Source organism: Agelaius tricolor, unplaced genomic scaffold (genome assembly GCF_023055355.1).
Source record: "Agelaius tricolor isolate 1412-34295 unplaced genomic scaffold, bAgeTri1.0.p SCAF_33, whole genome shotgun sequence".
In the NCBI taxonomy this organism is placed as follows: Eukaryota; Metazoa; Chordata; class Aves; order Passeriformes; family Icteridae; genus Agelaius; species Agelaius tricolor.
Genome location: NW_027269293.1, coordinates 3,054,053 through 3,072,242, shown reverse-complemented (window position 1 = coordinate 3,072,242; position 18,190 = coordinate 3,054,053). Strand labels below are relative to the sequence as shown.

The window sequence follows — 18,190 nt, the reverse complement described above, 5'->3', positions numbered from 1 at the left end:
TGAGCCCTGCTTGTGTTCAGTGAGGGATTTCTGGGGCTGTGCCTCACCTCAAAGGTGCTGCTAGGCAGGAACCAGGCTGCAAGAAGTCACTGCCTGGCAGGAAAAAACTCCAGAGCTGGAAGGATCCTACAAGGATCAAATCCAGCCCCTGGCCCTCAGCTTTGTGAGAGCTGAGCCTGGGCAGGGAAAAGCTGAAAAGGTCACAGAGCTGGGAGGGACCCTCAGGGATCAAATGCAGCCCCTGTCCCTGCACAGACACCCCAAACCCCACCCTGAGCAGCCCTGAGGGCTCTGTCAGTGAGGGGCTGGGAGCACAAACCCTGTGAGGAACAACTGAGGGAGCTGGGGGTGCTCAGCCTGGAGAAAAGGAGACTCAGGGGTGCCCTCATCACTCTCTGCAGCTCCTGAAAGGTGCCTGTGCTCAGCTGGGGCTGGGCTCTTTCTCCAGGAACTGACAGAACCAGAGCACACAGCCTCAACTGTGCCAAGGGAAATACAGGTTGGGTATTAGGAAAAAAATCTAGGTTGGATATTAGGAAAAAAATATAGCTTGGATATTAGGAAGTTGGTGAGATCCTATCCTATAGGTTGGATATTAGGAAAAACCTAATTAGGATATTAGGAAAAAAATATAGGTTGGATACTAGGAAAAAATTATCATTCTTTTAGTTTTTCATGGAAAGGGTGATAAAGCTCTGCAATGGCTGCCCGGGGAGGTGGTGGAGTCCCCATCCCTGGGTGTGTTTAACAAAGCCTGGATGTGGCTCTGGGTGCCAGGGTTGAGGTGCTGGGGCTGGGTTGGACTCGATGATCTTGGAGGTCTCTTCCAACCCAGTGATTCTGGAATTCTGTGAATTCTGTGTCCAAAGGCTCCTGGAGCTGTGGCAGCCTTGGCACCATTCCCTGGGGAGCCTGGGCAGTGCCCAGCAGCCTCGGGGGGCAGAGCCTTGCCCTGAGCTCCATGCCAAGGCCTGGCCCAGCTCCAGCCCTTCCAATGTTTGCTTTGAGACCTCTCTGGTGGAGCAACTGTGCCACCCCCTGGGCTCCCTGCTGCAGGAGGGGCTTTGGTGAGTGCAGCCCCAGCTCCTGCATTTTCCCTTTTCCATCAGCAGTGCACTGCTCACACCCTCACACAGCTGAATCAGCCTGTCCAGCAACTTCAACCTTTCCACTGCATTTTTCTCCCATTTAAATTTCAATTTCAGGTAAAAACCAATCAATTCTGGGTGTTTGTCACAAAGTTTAAATTAGCTGGAAAGAAACGTAAAGCAGTGAGAGCTGCAGACTTTTAAAATCAATATTTTATTTTACTTGAATGTGCAAATAAATATAAAAAAAACTACATTCAAGGAGCTGGCAAAGCAATTACAAGCCCAAAAGCAAAGATCCTTCAAACAAATGGAAGAACAAACTCTTGACTCAAGGTCGTGCAGTTACACAGCTGAAACCCTCAGACATGAACAAGCCCCTCTCAAACCTGCCTGATATTCCCTTCACATCCTCTGCTACTCTCAGCTTTGAGACAATAGCACTGGAAAGGGCAAAACTCTTGCTTAATCAGTTCAGATTATAAATTAAGGTTTACAAAATAAGGATGCTTAAAAATACCTGAAGTACACTTAGAATGGGTGATGGAACAGGACGGTGCCCAGGTTGTGTTGTCCACCTTGGGACACCTGGAATCAAATGCATTTTAAGCCACAAGTTGCCACCTATTTTCTAGTAAACAGTTTTCTGTATCATAAAACCATAAAATTTGGCACAATTGTCATCTCCACTGGGAGACAGCAGAGAGGAGAGCAGGACTGAGGTGTGTTTTGGTGAGCTGGCTGGAAAGGAAAGGGGGACACTGTGCTTGGCACTGGCCTTGTCCCCCTGCTCCCCCCAGCCCTTACAGAGCCTCGTGGCCTCTTATCACTGCAAGGAGGGCAGGAGAAGAACCTTCAGATCATTTCAGGAACCAAAGTTTAGCAGAGACCCAGCCCAGGAGAACACGGGCTCTTGAAAATCTCTGCTGGCAGTGGTTGTGCAAGTGGCCACGAATGCCAGAGAGTGGCCTCCCTCCTTCCCTCCCACAGATTATTTTGCAAAAAAGACAAAGACTTGGGACAGTTTTCTATTAAACATACCCCAAAGGCCAATTTTTCTACTGTCAAGTGAGACAATTGCGAAACCAGATGTCGTACAGTGGAAATAACCCAGGACAAATCCTACAGGCTGCTCCTTAGGTCTGGCAGAAATCATAACCTAAAAATCAAAGCCACAGAAAGTTTCAGGGGTGGGTGGGGGGGGGGTTATTGCCCCAAAAGCCAGGGAAAAGTTGGAAGCAAAGCTGAAAGGAGGCTGGGTATGCCTCAAAAATGTTAATTTTGTAATACACTCCACAGACAGTGTGCTTGCCCTCGGCCCCTGAAAAACAGGAGTGAAGAAGTCACAGTGGGGCTGCAGGACAGACACCAGTAAATTCCCTTGATTTCTCACTAGATTAACTCAGATGTAGTGTTCTGCAGGGATCAGGGCAGGCTGTGTTAGGCTTCATGGCAAAAAAAACTTCAATAGCAGTGTGGATGCTCGTCTAGGACGGTTGTGGCTGCATCTCCCTCTGCTCCTCGCAGATTCCCGTGTGTCCCTGCAAACCCAGCGCCGGTGCTGACCCAGCAGGGACAGGAGGGGCCGCGGGCCGGGTCTCAGCTCCCAGCTGTGCTCCGGGAGCTCCATCTGCCGCTGCCACCGAGGCGCTGCAGCCCCGCAGCGCCGGGGGCAGGGCCCGCACAGGGAAACGCCCAGCACCGGAGCTGCCCCCCAAACATGCAAAACACGAACCCAAACACCAGGCCAGACCTCGCAAGGGACGCTCCTCCCCGTGGATATTCCGGAAGGCAGAGTCTGCAGCAGCTCCTCAGCTCCCAGAGCAGAGCTGGCAGCTGAGGATTTCTGGCTGAGCATCGCTCCCATCCCAGCACCACAGCTCAGGGGTCTTCCCTCAGCTCATGCTCCTGAACACTTGGTTGATGAAGGAGAGTCAGAGCCTTGAGTGCTGGCCATGCTCGTGTCAGTTTTGGCATTTTTCTCACCAGAGCACCAGGAACAAGAGTCATTTGTTGCCTTGTTGGGTCACAGGGATAATGAAGCCCCCCTGTGCCAGGGGCTCTCAGCCCTGCTGGCACTGCCAGGGTACAGTGAAGAGTTCTGCAGGCTCCAAGACAGCACAAAGTCAGGAAGATGGGGAATATCAAACCCTTGGAAGTGGAAGCAGCTGCCAGCATCTGCTCAAACACCAGCCCAGCTCCACCTCTCCAAAGCAGCCACTAGTGGTAGTTCACCCCCTCAACTGAGCTGGTCAGCAGTGGCCTAAAGCCAGGAAACTGCTAAAAAGTGTGTGGCAATGCCAAGAGCCCCCTTCCCATAAAAGCTTTTCAAAGTCTCTTCATGATGGCTGGAGGATTACACTGCAAGGAGACAAGTCTATGCCATATGGAAAATACATGATAATCCAAAGTAAAATGCTGCTTGGATAAATATCATTAATACATACATTGCATTCCCACCACTATTCTCATAGCCAATGTGCTTCACCAGCAGAGCTCTGGGTGCTCAGGGTGAAGCGGGACGGCGGCTGTACTGCACTCTGTATCTGTTCACTGGCACCCCATGGACATTCACTGTCTCACAGGTGGTTTTGCAGGGCACCATCTCCTCATCCTCATCCCCCATGAGCCAGTCTTGAACCACATCCACGGCCTCCATGGACACGTTCTCCTCCAGCCACCGGTTGTGCCACTCCTCGAACTGCTGGTGGTGCTTCAGCAGCACCACGGGCTGGACCTGGGAGGAGCAGGGCAGTAAAGATCACTGAGAGGCTCCTGGGGGAAAAGCCAAAGCCCTCAGCTCTACCTGAGGAGTGCAATGCTTTGGGAACAGCCCCAACGGAAACAGGAAACCACAGACCGTTTAACCACCCCTATTTCCTAATGGCTGCCACTCCCACTTAAAATTTGCATGTAAAGAAAAGGCTGCTAAGCTAATCCAAAGTACAGAGCATTTACCAGCTGTCCTCTGTGTTACACCCAACACAGAGCAGTAACTTTTGGGTGCAGCTTGCAAGAATTCAGCCACAATTCCTGCAATTGGTACGGTGGAATCGGAATTATTGATACCTACACTTTGCCTCCCACCCCCAACCTCTGCTACCACCTGGGCTGAATGGGGAGCACAAGGGAGATGTACCTGCTTGGCTCTGCAGAGAGCTCCCCTCCTGTACATGTAATCCTCAGAGTTCATGATGAACATCATCTTGTGGGTGTTGAGTTTGAAGCGGCAGTCGACGTTGCAGGCGCTCTCCACCCCGATCAGGCGCTTCCAGGAGCTCTTGACCTCGCTGCGCAGGGCCCTCACCTGCTTGCACTGCCACTTGCGAAACTTCTTCAGGTTCCTGGAGCAAAACAAGGGTGACAAAGCATGTGTCACACATGTGTCACACCTGCTCAAGTGCTCCCCTCAGCTGACAGGGCTCACAGCACAAGTATGGGACTTGTATTCGCACGTTTTGTATTTCAGGCTCTCTCCGGGATCTTCCTCTGTATCCTCTGACAAATATTTAATGAAATGGGAACAAAATAGACCCAGAATCTCATCCAGAGTCCATCCTGCTCCATTCCAAACACAGCTCCATGAACAAACCTCAGTGCAGTGGTCACAAATTTCTCCTTTAGCATTCCCATGCAGCTCAGTGGCCTGGAGCAGCCCCTCAAAAGTGAGTGCATTCCTCCACGGTGCGGGATCTCAGCACATCGCTCCCGATGTCCAGAGATGCCAGGAGAACCCTTGGGGGTCTCGAAAATCCTGGAATGTTGCCAAGAGTGTTTGGTGGCTTGATTTTGATCCATCCACAGAAGTGACAAGAGTTTGAGGACAAGAGAATCACTTTAGAGTAAAAGGTGTAAAAGGGACACATTTAGAGGGTGAAATATAAACTTTAAGGTTTTTGGTACAGGGGGGTTATGGAGACAAGATGGAGGGATCAGGGCGTGTCTCGTCCTTCTTCTTTCTTCTTCTTGTCCTCCATCTCCTGTGATGATGTTGGCACTTGGGGATTGGTTTATGGTGAAGGTGCACTTGCCAACATGGGTGAAAAGCATTGGGAAATAAAGGTTAATATCATGTACGTAGATTTTAGTATAAAAAGACATGACCGCCCCGTGGGTGGTCAGAGAGTGCCTGTGACTGCTTGCAGATCAGACCTCTGCTGGGCAGACAGAAAATTTTGTAGATAAGAAATAATAAACAACCTGAAGATGGAAAAGCTGAAGAGTCCAGACTCGTCCTTTGCATCGCGTCCACCCAAGAACCACCCTGCCCGTGTCGGGCAGACAGACAGACAGACCCGACACCACGGTGGCACAGCAGCCAAAGCCCTGGCACAGGGGCAGGGAGGAGGCAGCAGCAGGTGTGGCTCAGGGCAGGGAGCAGCTCACCTTTGCAGAAAGACCGGTTTCAGGAGGAAGCCATCGTTCTGGTTGTTGGGAGCTCCTTCCACCCCAACGTACTGCTCCATGTAGTTTGCCAGGTGCTACACAAGGGAGACAAGTTCCAGTGAGATTTCACTCCAGCAGGACAAACATCACTGCAAAGAACCTGTTTATCTCCAAGCTGATCATTCTGAGGCTGATTTAGGTTGATCCTCTTTTGCTAAAGCACCATTTCTGTCAGTGACCACAGCCCACCCTCCAGGCCAACTTGTCCTCCTGGCAAAGCCTCACAGTTTGGAACAATAAAGCAGGGAAATGAGTTTTCCTCATTCTTAGACATCTGCTCTGTGCTACCCAGACTCCATGGTCACTGTGGTGTTACCTGGACCTCCACAGGATCTTCTGTCTGGGTTTCTTCTGTATCCAGCAGCTCTATGGTCATGATCACCTGTCCTTTCCTCTGGAGAAACATGACCTGGGATAAAGTTACAGAAAATATTTGCCACAGGGGTTCACAATAAAATGCTGCATATTCACAAGCCATTTGGACAGCAAACAGAAACTAGGAGAGAAGCAGCAGGGCTTCTCAGTGAGCCACAGTGTCCCCTCACTGCCTGGGCTCTGATTTTGGTACCTTCTCTCCATATTGCTCACTCTCTCACCTCAAAGCTTCCAAACCCAACTTTGAAATGTCACCTGAGAGATTTCCTGAAGTTTTTCAGTGATTCTGTGACGTTCCCTGGCAGCGAGGCCTCACCTTGAAGCAGTTCTCATCTGCCATGCACCGTTCAGCCTTCCACTGGTAGCTGGTCTCCTTTGCTGCCCGCACACAGCGCGATGACAAATTCCCCCCAGCAGCTCCTCGCTTCCTCTCGTTCAGGTAGAGCTCAACCACCTTCAAGCAGATGTCATCGCTCACTAGATGGTGAAGCTTCCATTAAAAAAAGGGGGAATTCAGTCAGCAAGCCTGGGCCAAGAGGTAACTCCAGTGTGTCATGAAAGGAGGGTAAAATTCAGCATGGCATCACACTCAGCTGAAGCAGCAAACTCCAGAGACTTCCCACATTTCACTCTCTTTTTCATGACTTTGCAATGAAAGGAAGGGAGCAGAGTGAGGGGCTAATGTGCCTGAACTATAAAACACAGCTGGGAGACAGACTTGAGTAAGAAGGACCTGAGATTTTTTGTGTTGCCTTACATGTATGTTACTATAGGACACAAAACATTAACCACTGCTCTCAAGGTGAAGAAAAGGGAAGTTTATTTTCTGATTTTAACATTTATAGTTTTCCAAAGGTGACAGTGGATTGGAGGGTGAAAGTGCCTCCTCTCCAATGACACTGGACAAACTAATAGTCTATCAAATTTTTCTTCTTCTATAAAAGAATGCAAACCAGTAATTATTTACAGAAAGTGTGTGAGAAAGTTTGTTACAAGAATGTAAACATTAGAAAATCTTAAAAAATCAGAATGGATTAAAAAATCAGAATGGATGCATTTTGAGCATGGCAGGATTTTGAAAAGACTGGAACCAAAAAAAAAAAAAAAAATTGGGAAAGACCAGAAAGAATAAACCCCCTAAGATGGTTTTTGTATGGAAGCCAAATTCCCTCACTAAACTTCTGCTGGGGCATTTCCCTGTCAGATTTAAGTTTTCTCTGGATTTGCTCTGAGCTCAGTGCCCGTTGCTCTGCAGGGCACTGGGGGAAGGCTGGCAGTGTGTGAGGGGAGATGAGCAGAGCAGAGCAGAGCAGCCCAGCCCAGCCCAGGCTCACCTGGCGCACGATGTTCTGCACCAGTTTGTCCATGGTGAAGCCGATGTAGGCGTGGATGGTGAACATCTCCCTCAGGGTGTCCTCGTACTGAGTGGGGTCAATGTTCCCATCCAGGAGGCTCCTCACCATGTCCAGGAAGGCTGGGTAGTACTCCTCCAGCTCCACCTCACCTGGCATGGGGAAAGGGAGTTCATTTCACACACACACAACAGGCAGAGTGAAGTCAAGCAGTGCAAGAGGCAGCATGTCACAGACTTAATTTATGAAAAATCCTTTTGCTAGGATCTTTAGCTCCTGAGAAGCTGAGAGGCCTCAGAAACGAAATGTAAACAATGGTTATCTGCTGCTGTGGAATGCAAAAGGTGGATCTGGGATTGGTCTCATGTGGTTGTTTTTAATTAATGGCCAATCACAGCCCAGCTGTCTCAGACTCTCTGGTCAGTCACAAGATTTTCTTATCATTCCATTTCTTTCTATTCCTTGGTAGCCTTCTGATGAAATCCTTTCTTCTATTCTTTTAGGTATAGCTTTAATAAAATATATATGATAAAATAATAAATCAGCCTTCTGAACCATGGAGCCAAGATTCTCATCTCTTCCCTCATCCTGGGACCCCTGAGAGCACCACCACAGCAGCACTGCTCAAGAACCACAAAACCCAGAGCAGGGAGAGATATGAGAGACAGGAGAGTGACATTACAGACAGGAGAGTGACGTTACAGACAGGAGAGTGACGTTACAGACAGGAGAGTGACGTTACAGACAGGAGAGTGACGTTACAGACAGGAGAGTGACGTTACAGACAGGAGAGTGACATTACAGACAGGCAGATCCCTGCCAGCTGCCCTGACAGGCTGGGACAGTTTTTCTCATGCCCTCCCAGGAGTGCCCTCGGCAATAACTATTTCTTTGTGGGGCTGTTTACATTGTAAATCAAAGTAACAGATTCCTACGGTGAGGTACCTGGGAGCAGCTGAGCACAGCGTTCAGGAAGTCTCTGTGCAGCAGCCTGGGACACCCTGAGTGCCCTGCTGAAGGAGCTGTGCCCACAACTCACCAGCACAGCAGAGGATTGCACCTCCAACCCCCCTCCCAGAGCTGCCTGCTGGCCCTGGTGACTCAGACAAACACAATGGAGCACTGGCACCCAGAGCATTATGAATGAACTAAGCCCTGCATTATTCTTACTTGGTTGTTTGAGTCTTAGCTCCATGGCTGGATCATTGGTTTTTTCTTTCCTCCCTTCACAGAGGAGCTTCTCTCTCTCTTTCTCAGTCCTGTATTCCAGAAGCTGCTTCTGGGCCTGGCGATAAATCTTGAGGAGCCTGGAGCACAGAGTCTGGTGAAGGCGTAGGAAGAAATACCAATTATTATTGACAAAGAAGAGGCTGTAAACATCATCCAGGGTGTTGTGGGACTCAGCAGCTGTCACATCACAGAAGGTGGCTTTGGTCTCCAAAGGACTGCTTGGAGGCCCAGGCACGTGTTTTTTCCGCAGCTCAGGAGTATCCAGGTTCTGGCCCTGGTGGTTTTCTCTGTCCTCATCTGTTGATTCCTCAGAAATGTTGTGTTCAGGTGGCTGAGAGAAGAACAGCTCAGGTATGAAGTGATGCACAATCTGCCTGATGGTTGCCTGATCCTCCTTTTGGATGGTGGGCTGCCTTTTCACATAATAGCTGATAAGAGATGCTGCATCTTCCAAAATCTGCTTGTCTTCATAGATGAAGATAAGATGAGGCTCATTTGTGGATGAACTCCTCCCCTCTGAATGCTGCTCCTGATGCTGTAATCAAGAGACAAACAGATAAAGATCCTTCCAATTCCTGCCAGGAGGAGTAACCCAGTGTAACACTGTGCTAGGGACAGCTGGTTTTGACCCAATTTCCAACCACTTCCACACGGTCCCAGGTGCTGTGGACACACCTGGGTGACACCAGTAAGGCAGGGAAGGGAGGAGGGCTCCCTCCCTGTCACACCCACCTCGTCATAGACACTCTCAATTTCATTCAGCAAGCTCTTGGAGCGCAGAGCTTTGGTGTCATTCTGCTTGAAGTTGACAGCCTGGTGATCCAGGGATTTCAAATAGGCCTTCTCATACTGCTCCCTCCAAATCTTGTTGAAGCCCTGCTGGGCCTCCCTCCATTCTTCCTCTTTTGCTTTCAATCTGCATAAATGAACAGTCTACATCAGTTCAGACAGACAGGCACAGAAACACACCCAGAACATTTTAATGTAGCCAACTGTGGTGCAGCAAGAAGTTTTCAATGGAAAACTGGAATTGATTCCTGGAAACAATAAATAAATTTGAAAAAGCAGCACCAGTGATGATGAGTTAAAACAACACCTAGAGAATCACAAAACCATTCAGGTTGGAAAAGACCTCTGAGATCATCAAGTCCAACCTTTGATCAATCACTGCTTTATCAATAAGACCAGACCACCATGTGCCATGTCCAGTTGGTTTTTGAACAGCTCCAGGGATGAGGACTCCACCACCTCCCTGGGCACCCCCTTCCCATGTTTAACAACCCTTTCTGTGAAGAAATTACCCCTGATGTCCAACCAGAACTTCCAGCAGCACAGCCTGAGGCTACACCCTCACATTTTACTGTTTAAAAATGCTTTAAAAATCCTTTTCCAACTTCTTAAAGAACACAACACAATGGGAATTACCTCTTGAGAACCACAGGGACAGCAGTAACTGGGTTTTTCTTCAGACTCTCGATGATCTCTGGTGCTTTGTCACCGTAGATGCGGTAGATGGCCCGGCGCTGGATCACTTCTGACGTTCCTCCCAAACAATCATCCAGGCGAAATTTCTCCTGGTCCTCCTGGCTCAGGCGGGACAGTTTCTTCTGCACACTCTCCAGCACACGGATTGTGGCTAAATTGGTCTCCAGGACAACATCCAGCTGTTGAGAGTTGCCAAAAATCAGGGTCAGAACAGGCAGAGCAGGAACACGGAGAGCAGCAGCAGCCCAGGTTTGTGGAAGGTGTTGCAGCCCCACAGGGTGGAGCCAGGAAGCAGCAGGAAGGTTTTTACTGGAAACCAAACCTCTGCCAGCTCTCCCAAAGGTCACATGCAATTTAGAACTGGATTCATGCCTAGGAAGAAGTATTAGACCCCAAGCAGAGCACATCAAACTCCATCTCAAACCAACAAACACCCAACAGAACTTTCAGGAATTCAGGAATTTCACCCAATCAGAACTTTCAGGCCACTAATTAATTCAGCAAAATCCAGAGGTTTTGCTTTCTGAGGGAGCAGAGCAGCACAGGTACCTCAAAGCGCTCGTCCTCGCAGCGGTGCAGCTGCTCCTCATATGGAGTCTTCTTGGAGCTGACAAAAGTGGAGTCCTCAGACCAGGATGGAAACGAAACCCAGGTATCATTTAACACCTGCAACAGTGCAGACATGACATTGAGCAGGGCCTTGTGAGCCCAGAGCTGGTCTCATGGGGTTTTGTCTCTTGTATTTTGCACAATTCTTTCCTGAGGTTCTGTAGGACGTGCCAGGCCTAATTCCCAGGTCACTGCTCCCCATATTTGAGGTCTGTGTGGAACTGCAGGGCCCTGTTCAGAAAACTCAACACCTTCACTATCACTTCACAAACAGAGATCACTCTGCAGTGATCAGCAGCTGTAAATACAGGAGACAGAGCTCCCCACAACAGCAGGAATGGCACCTCAGGCACTGCCTCATGGGGCTCTTCCAGAGAAAAACTCTTCCCAAAGGCCATACTGGCCCACTGCAAGAAAATTAATACCAGGATATTACCAATATACCAATATTCTTTTCTGTCTACAGGAATAAATTTCTGTCTGCACACAGACTCAAAAGGTATTAGAGATGTGATTTGAGAAAGGTTTAGATAAAATCAGTGAAATGTGGGCATTATTTCAATAAATTGGCTGAATAAATTGAATTAGCACTGAAAAGGGGACTCCACATGCAGCAGCTGTGGCACACAGCTGATTTTTATGTGTGTTCAGGGATTGAAGACCTGATCCCAGAGTACCTCCTTGCAAATGGCTGTTCTCCCACTGCACTTTGGCTGCTGGTAGGTTTTTGGGAGAGCCCTGTAACTGGATCCGATGCGTTTGCAGGAGGCATAATCGATTTCCCGGCTCATTCCGTCCCCAGAGCGGTCGCTCAGAGGAGAAGCAAAGGAAAGCTCTTTCACCCCAAGGAAGGACTTGAACTGTGCAAAGAGTTCTGGGAATTTCCTTCAAAAAACACAAGGATTTTGTTATTTCAGTGTGACAGTTTTAGGGTGGTTAATGCGTGTCATAAAAGGGAGGCAGAAATATCTCAACAAACTCAGCAGTGCAGGGAGAAATCTTTCACCAACATCTCACCTCTGTTATCATTCTCTCTGAATTGCTCTAGGGTTTGGTTTGTTTTTATTTAAGGTAGGAAAATTATTTCCCTTCACCACACAAACACTCTCCCCCTTAAGTGCCTGAGGAGAAACTGATCCTTGCCATTTGATTCTCCCTCTCCTGCTGCAAGCCAAACAGCTCAGGAGGCTCCCAGCAGAGCTGGACCTGTTTATCCTTCCCAGCTGTTCTCAGATTTCATGTTTATACCTTTATTACACTTTGAGATATTAAATGGGGAGTGTGAACAGACAGAGGAAAATATCTTCCTCACAATACTCATTAAGAGCTGTATAGATAAATTTAAAGGTTCAGATTTTATTACTCCTCATTTTGGATTAAATTTCATTTTCTTGCCTGCTATCCAGGAGATACTTCGAAGTTAAATCCAAAACTTTTTTCCAGAAGTTGACAATGTGCCCAAAAAATAACAGAGTAGGACCTACAAAGTACCAGAGGGCAGAGAGGCAAGTTAGTAACTTACCCTAAAAAGGGTGTAACAAGCTGGAGCAACTCAGAGCCAGAGACCAACTCCTGGTTGAAGAGAGCAATGCAACGGAGAAAATTCTCATAGACCTCCTGACTCTTGAGCACCCTGCGCACCTGCAGCAGTTTGGAGAGATGATCACAGCACCTGAATGCCACTTGCATTGAGAAAATTATTCATTATCTGTCTATTCATCTTCCAAACCCACTTATTTGAATTTTTGTTGGTTTTTCTATACCTGAAAAGTCAGGGAATGTCTTAAGTGTTGACACATAAATTGTACAGAAAACCAACAGACTAACAACCATATAAAAAGCTGAAGGTAAGTCCAGAGAAAGTGAGAAAAGGACAAATGCTGACCTTGTCAAAGAAGGAAAACTCTTGCAGTGTCCCATATTTCCCCACTGTTGCAACTGACAGATCTTTGGTACCTCGCAGCTTCATTTTCTTCTGTTAAAAGAACAAGCAGTTATATTTAAAATGTTGTGACTCAAATGCCATCAAATTCCACTCTGTTGACACAGAACAGTTCCCTGCAAAGGCTGAGACCCTGTATTTCCCCAGCAGTGATCTGGCATTGCTGTGTCACGTCCTCACAGCAATCTCTGTCAAATGTCTCCCAGCTAAGAAAAAACAACAAAAAAAGAGAATCACTTGAGATTCTGCATTGAAGCAATAAATTGTCCCCTTCCAGGGCCAATACTTAGCACAGAAGCTTGTGATATTTAGTATCAAACATGTTACCACACACATTTAAGCAAGCATTAAAAATTCCCTTTTTCTACAGCAATTAAAACAACTCAAAATTTTGTGTCTCATACACCTACATACATCAAAGACACTACTCATTACACCTTCATCTCAGCAATTACTAAGCACAAGTAATGGAGGTTTTTATGAGTTTTTTCTTGCTGGAAGATACCTTTGCTGGGCCAGAAACAGGACGCAGCAGCAGCGGCCTGGATCGCTTCTTGCTGTGCTCCAGATTCTTCTCATGCTCGGTTTTCTGGACACTGTTCACTTCACATGGTCCATTTCCTGTGAACTGAAGTAAATAAATAATGATTTCAACATTCTCCTCTCAAACAAAGAATCCTAACAGGACACAGAGCATGTGGTTAAGTCACCTGTTCTGAGAAAATCCAAACAATGAAGAGGAGCAAGGTTCATTACTGGCTGTATGATTTTCCATGTTTTGCATATTCTACATGCAGACAAGAGCATTCAATATCCTGCCCTGCTCTCAGCACATACCAAAGACCTTTTTGCCTCTGGGAGGAACTGTCCAAACTCTGAGAGCAGATCCTCCTGTCCCCGGAACAGATTGGCCACTTCAGTGAACACTTCCTCCTCTGACATGCCCCGGAAGGGTCGGCCCTTGGTGTTCAGCTGCTCCTTCTGAAAAGATACACACAGATGTTCAACAGGGTCAAAAGATCCTGCACTCTGCCAGAAAACTCACCCTGAGCCAAAAACATGAATGCCACAGAACTTGAAAGGACTCTGAGGCAGCCCCAGGCTCTTACAGGGCCTCTTCGCACACAGGATCACAAAATCAGCTGGAGGTGAGTAAAGACAAGTCTGGCTACAACCTCTCTACACCCCACAGTTTTCACATTTTTTGTCATTTCCTGTGAATATCTATGAAGACAAGTGCTTGGGAACTTTAACTCTGTTCAACAGGCAGAGATTAAATTTGACAACCACAACTCCAACAGCTCCAGTGCCAACCCAGCGCCTCTACCACAGGAGATTTTTTACCTGGTAAGTGTGAAGAATTTCTAGAAAGGATCTGTAAATCTCTGGATGGTCAAGGAAACGTGTTTTGATCTTATTCACGTAACTGATGGCATTATTGAACTCCACAGAATCAGATTCCAAGGGAATTTGGGATTTATCCTCTTTGTAGGGAAGCTGCTGCCGGAACTCCTCGGAGCAGTCGCTGTGGTTGTGGGAATTCTCCTGGGAGTAGTGCAAGACCAGCCCACTGCCAGGGAGTGCACTGGGAACAGGCTCTGGGGGCACCTGGGGGCACAGGACACACGAGATGGCTTGGAAAAAGATCAGGGATCAGCTCAACAACAAACCAGCAGCAGGGCTGGCAAGGTCTCCAGCTAAAAAAATACGGTCACGTGAAGAAGGAAGAAAAAGTATTTCAGTCACCAATCAATTTCCCTACCTGGTTTATTAACTCCACCTGTTAAAATAATGCCTGAAGTTCTCCCTGCTGTAGGAACCACCTGATTTGTGGCTGTCACAGCCTTATTATGACTTGAGAGGCTGCACCAAACACCAGTGCAGGTTCTGCTGCCACTGGTTATTGCAGAGGAGCTGCCAGTTTTAAGGGGCATATTAAACATAACCCCTTAGAGGTCTTAATTCCTAAATAACACAGAGATCTGAGGGAGCTGAGATTTAAAAGGTAGTTCCTTCTGCTAAATGGAGTTAAACCACAAGTTTATCAGCAGAATTCAGTTTATGGCTCCATTTCAGCTCCACAACCACACAATAACAACAAAAAACAAGCAGGGGTAACACCCATCTGTATCCCAGCAAGTGTTTCACACCAACAGAACCTGATGGGGATCTTAAAGATCCATCATCTTAAAGGCCTTTCCCAAGGTAAACAATTCAATGATTTCACAGTTCTTTTTCCTGTTTCCTAAACAAGTTTCCTGGTTTCTCAGTGGAAGACTAGAAGTGCAATTCTTCCAGGATCACCCTTTGAAATTTGCCACTACCCACAACCCGTATTGGGAACCAATTTAACAATGTCAAGCCAATTACAATTTCAGTAATTGGCTTGATGTTGTTAAATTTCACTTCCAAACATGACTGCAATATTTGGTGTTGCAGTGGTGTTTCCATGCAGAATCATCATTCCTGTGTAAGTCAAACTACCTGGTTTGAGAATAAATCAGGGGTTGGATCTAGGTAATCTTTAAGGTCCCTTCCAACCTAAAGCACTCTGTGATTCTTTGAATAAACATTTAAATTTATATTACACTCATTGTCACAGGTTTGAAAACCATCTAAAACCATTAGCAACGTGCACTACACATAAATCTGCACAGCCTGAACTGTGCAGACATGTCCAGTGACACACAGAAGAGTTTATTTAGGGAATAAGAGCTCTGGAACCTACCTGACTATTCAAAGGTGACTGTATACTTAATTTCCCATTCTTTGGAATTTCTATCCTGTAGCCCAGAGGGAGAAATGCATTGAATCCTACAATGAGGTCAGGATGCTCATGGAAAAGCTGAGAAACTCGTCGGATCACTCCAGGTGTGTCAATGCTAAAATTGAGAGGGGTTTGTTACTTTTTTATCCAAATCAGAAACACAAGTTAAGCCCAGAAAATGCCAAGAGAAATGCAAAGTATCTGGTAACTTAAGGATGCAATTCTTTTTAAAAAAATTAGCCCAATTAGAGAGAATGAGCACTGCAGTTTCACCCTGGGAATGTTATCCATGGAGAGGAGGGAGGAGTGTGCAGGTTGGCAAAGGGGCAGGACAGACAGACAGACAGCACCTCCAGGGCTGGCAGGTCACAGGTTCTGCTCAGGCTACCTCACCTATTTCCCAGATCTGTGTTTCAGAGTGGAAAGCAAAAGCAGATTTGCTTTCTCCTGTGGATTGCACCTCTGGAAAATTATGGGATGGGGAGAAATACTCCAGCTTCACAGGACTGCACCACTGTGGGACAGGGCAGGGACTGTGCAGAGGGGGAATGATGGGGTGAAAGCTGGGGGAGTCTGCACAGACCCCACAAAGGCTGAAACCTGGGGGAAGAGCTGGAGCTGGGCCAGGCCTTGGCATGGAGCTCAGGGCAAGGTTCTTCCCCCCGAGGCTGCTGGGCACTGCCCAGGCTCCCCAGGGAATGGTGCCAAGGCTGCCACAGCTCCAGGAGCTCCCAGGGCTGCTCAGGGTGGGGTTCTTGGGGTGGCTGGATTTGATCCCTGAGGGTCCCTCCCAGCTCAGGATATTCTGAGGTTCTGTGAAAGGCTGAGGAGCTCCCCAGAGCACCCAGGGGGGCAGGACCTTGGCTTTACCTCTGGCTCTTGAACTCCTTCATGATCTCCAGGAAGCCGTTGTAGGTGGCGGGGTCACTGCCAAAGCGAATCTTCACCTGGTCCAGGTAGGAAAGGGCATCCTCCACCTGTGGGGGAGAACACGGTGAGCCCAGGCAGGGGAACCGGCCCCGGGGGAGCCCCGCAGCACCGGGAAGGGCACTCGGTACCGGTGAGGGGCCCGAGGCCGGCAGGCCCCGGTGGCTGCCCGGGCTCGGGGGTGTCAAGGCACGGACGGGAGCACGGTACCGGGAGCCGGGAACAGGTCCCTGGGGAGGATGACCGCGGTACCAGAGAGAACAGCAGGGAAGAGGAGAGCGGCACGGCCCAGGGGAGGGGGGAACAGGCCCGGGGAGCCCTCACGGTACCGGGGGAACAGGACACGGTACCGGGGGGAAAGGATGCGGCCCCAGGGGACCCCATGGAAGCAGGGGAGGAGGGAGGGGAAGCCCCCGGCGCGATGAGGACAAGCCCCCAGGACACCCCCCGATACCGGCGGGTGAGGGACAAGCCCGAGGGGACGAGTTCGGCACCGCGGCCGGGACACGGCAGGTCACGGCGGGGGCGGGCGGGGCCGTCCCGGGGGGGCTCGGAGCGGCCATTCGCGGGGGCGGGGAGGGTAGGGAAGGGGCGATGGCGGCCGCTGGGGCGGCCCCCGCACTCACGTGCACCGGCAGCTTCTCGTGCGGCGCGGCCCGGCCGCCACCGCCGCTGCCCCAGCGCGGGGCGCTGCCCCCGCCAGCCCCGCGGCCGCCGCCGCCGCCCCCCGCCGCCATGTTGGATTCGGGCGGGCGAGCGCGGCCCCGGCGGCGCGCGCGGCCGCTGCGTCAGCGCGCACGGCCCAGGCCACGCCCCCCCCCGGGGCTCCGCCCTCTGATTGGCCACGCCCTGTGATAAACCACGCCTCCTTAGCGACCGCACTGTGTTGCCACGCCCCTGTCCATCAGGCCACGCCCTTGTTAGTGACAGGCCACGCCCCCAGTGCGGCTTCCGGCCGTTCGAGCGCTGGGGCGGGAGCGGCGCCTCAGGGAGCGCCTGAGGGAGCGGCGGGACCGCGGCGGGGCTGAGGGGGAACAGCGCCCGCGGAGGAGCCCCGGGGGCTGCGGCGGGACTGAGGGGGAACAGCGCCCGCGGAGGAACCCCGGGGGCTGCGGCGGGGCTGAGGGGGCTGCAGGAGCCGCCGGCTGTGAACTGGAACTGCCGGGCTGGAGGAGCCGCGTCTGGTGGTGTGGGGCTGAGGGAGCCGGGGGGTGTTGGAGGGGTTCAGACGGGCCTGGAGGAGCCTAGGGGTGCCTGGGGAAGGCCGGGAGGGCTGGTGAGGCCTGAGGGGAGCTTGAGGAACGAGGGTTGAGGGAGCCCCAGGGCCTGGAAGAGCCAGGGGTGTGGAGGAGCCGGGGTTGGAAGGGTCATGAGGGGTTGGGAGAGCCAGGGGCGGGTTTGAGGGAGCTGGGGGAGCCCTTCACTGGTGTGCCCTGAGCTCAAGGGTTGCTCTGGGGTAGCAGGATAAATCAGGATAAATATGAGCTTAAAATGTGCCACTTCCACCAGCGGTCCCTGTCAACAGGCAATTTGAACTCAGTAAAACCGAGTGATATGAAGAGCAAAGAGGAGAGGGGGATAAAATAAGCCGTGTGGTTTGTTTTTCCTTAAAGCATCACCCATGATTTGCATCATAGAGAAGTGCAGAAGCTTTTCTTGCTTTGCCTTTAAACTTGCTGCTGGTATTTGAAGCCAGACTGTTTTTCTCTGGTTTGCTGGGATATTCCAGCTGTTTGCAGCTTCCAGGCAGGATGCTCACACACTGCCTCTGCATTTGATATTCCATCCCCTGCTCTGATACTTGTACAAACTGCTGCCCTGTGACCCATTTCCCTTCATACAGGAAGGATTAAATTAATACAGACATTTTCTTTCACAGTTACTGCTTTCCACATCCCAGACTGTGATGGATTGATTCGTTGACCCAGCTTACAAGTATTTATCATCTTTGGAGAAGCAGACACTGCAA

General features: G+C 49.7%; 1 protein-coding gene across 1 annotated transcript; it reads right to left on the bottom strand.

The window, feature by feature from the left end:
- Window positions 1–1,283: 1,283 nt before the first annotated feature.
- On the bottom strand, window positions 1,284–17,004 carry SIN3B (SIN3 transcription regulator family member B). Its single transcript, XM_071451688.1, has 19 exons — window positions 16,848–17,004; window positions 16,165–16,271; window positions 15,256–15,409; window positions 13,872–14,135; window positions 13,365–13,508; window positions 13,033–13,155; window positions 12,471–12,560; window positions 12,108–12,226; window positions 11,263–11,470; window positions 10,526–10,642; window positions 9,917–10,155; window positions 9,224–9,407; window positions 8,432–9,026; window positions 7,244–7,413; window positions 6,226–6,399; window positions 5,851–5,943; window positions 5,475–5,569; window positions 4,228–4,432; window positions 1,284–3,825 (listed from the first exon to the last, which is right to left on the bottom strand). Exons 1-19 carry the CDS (start codon window positions 16,956–16,958, stop codon window positions 3,595–3,597), a joined length of 3,423 nt encoding a protein of 1,140 aa, XP_071307789.1. The 5' UTR covers window positions 16,959–17,004; the 3' UTR covers window positions 1,284–3,594.
- Between the last annotated feature and the right edge of the window lie 1,186 nt (window positions 17,005–18,190).

Excerpts from the sequence above, each read along its gene's own strand:
- SIN3B (XM_071451688.1), bottom strand. The coding sequence starts at position 16,958 with ATGGCGGCGGGGGGCGGCGGCGGCGGCCGCGGGGCTGGCGGGGGCAGC. Across the intron at positions 14,136-15,255 it reads AGTCACCTTTGAATAGTCAG|GTGCCCCCAGAGCCTGTTCC; the intron begins GTAGGTTCCAGA and ends CTGTGCCCCCAG. Across the intron at positions 10,643-11,262 it reads GAACAGCCATTTGCAAGGAG|GTGTTAAATGATACCTGGGT; the intron begins GTACTCTGGGAT and ends GCACTGTTGCAG.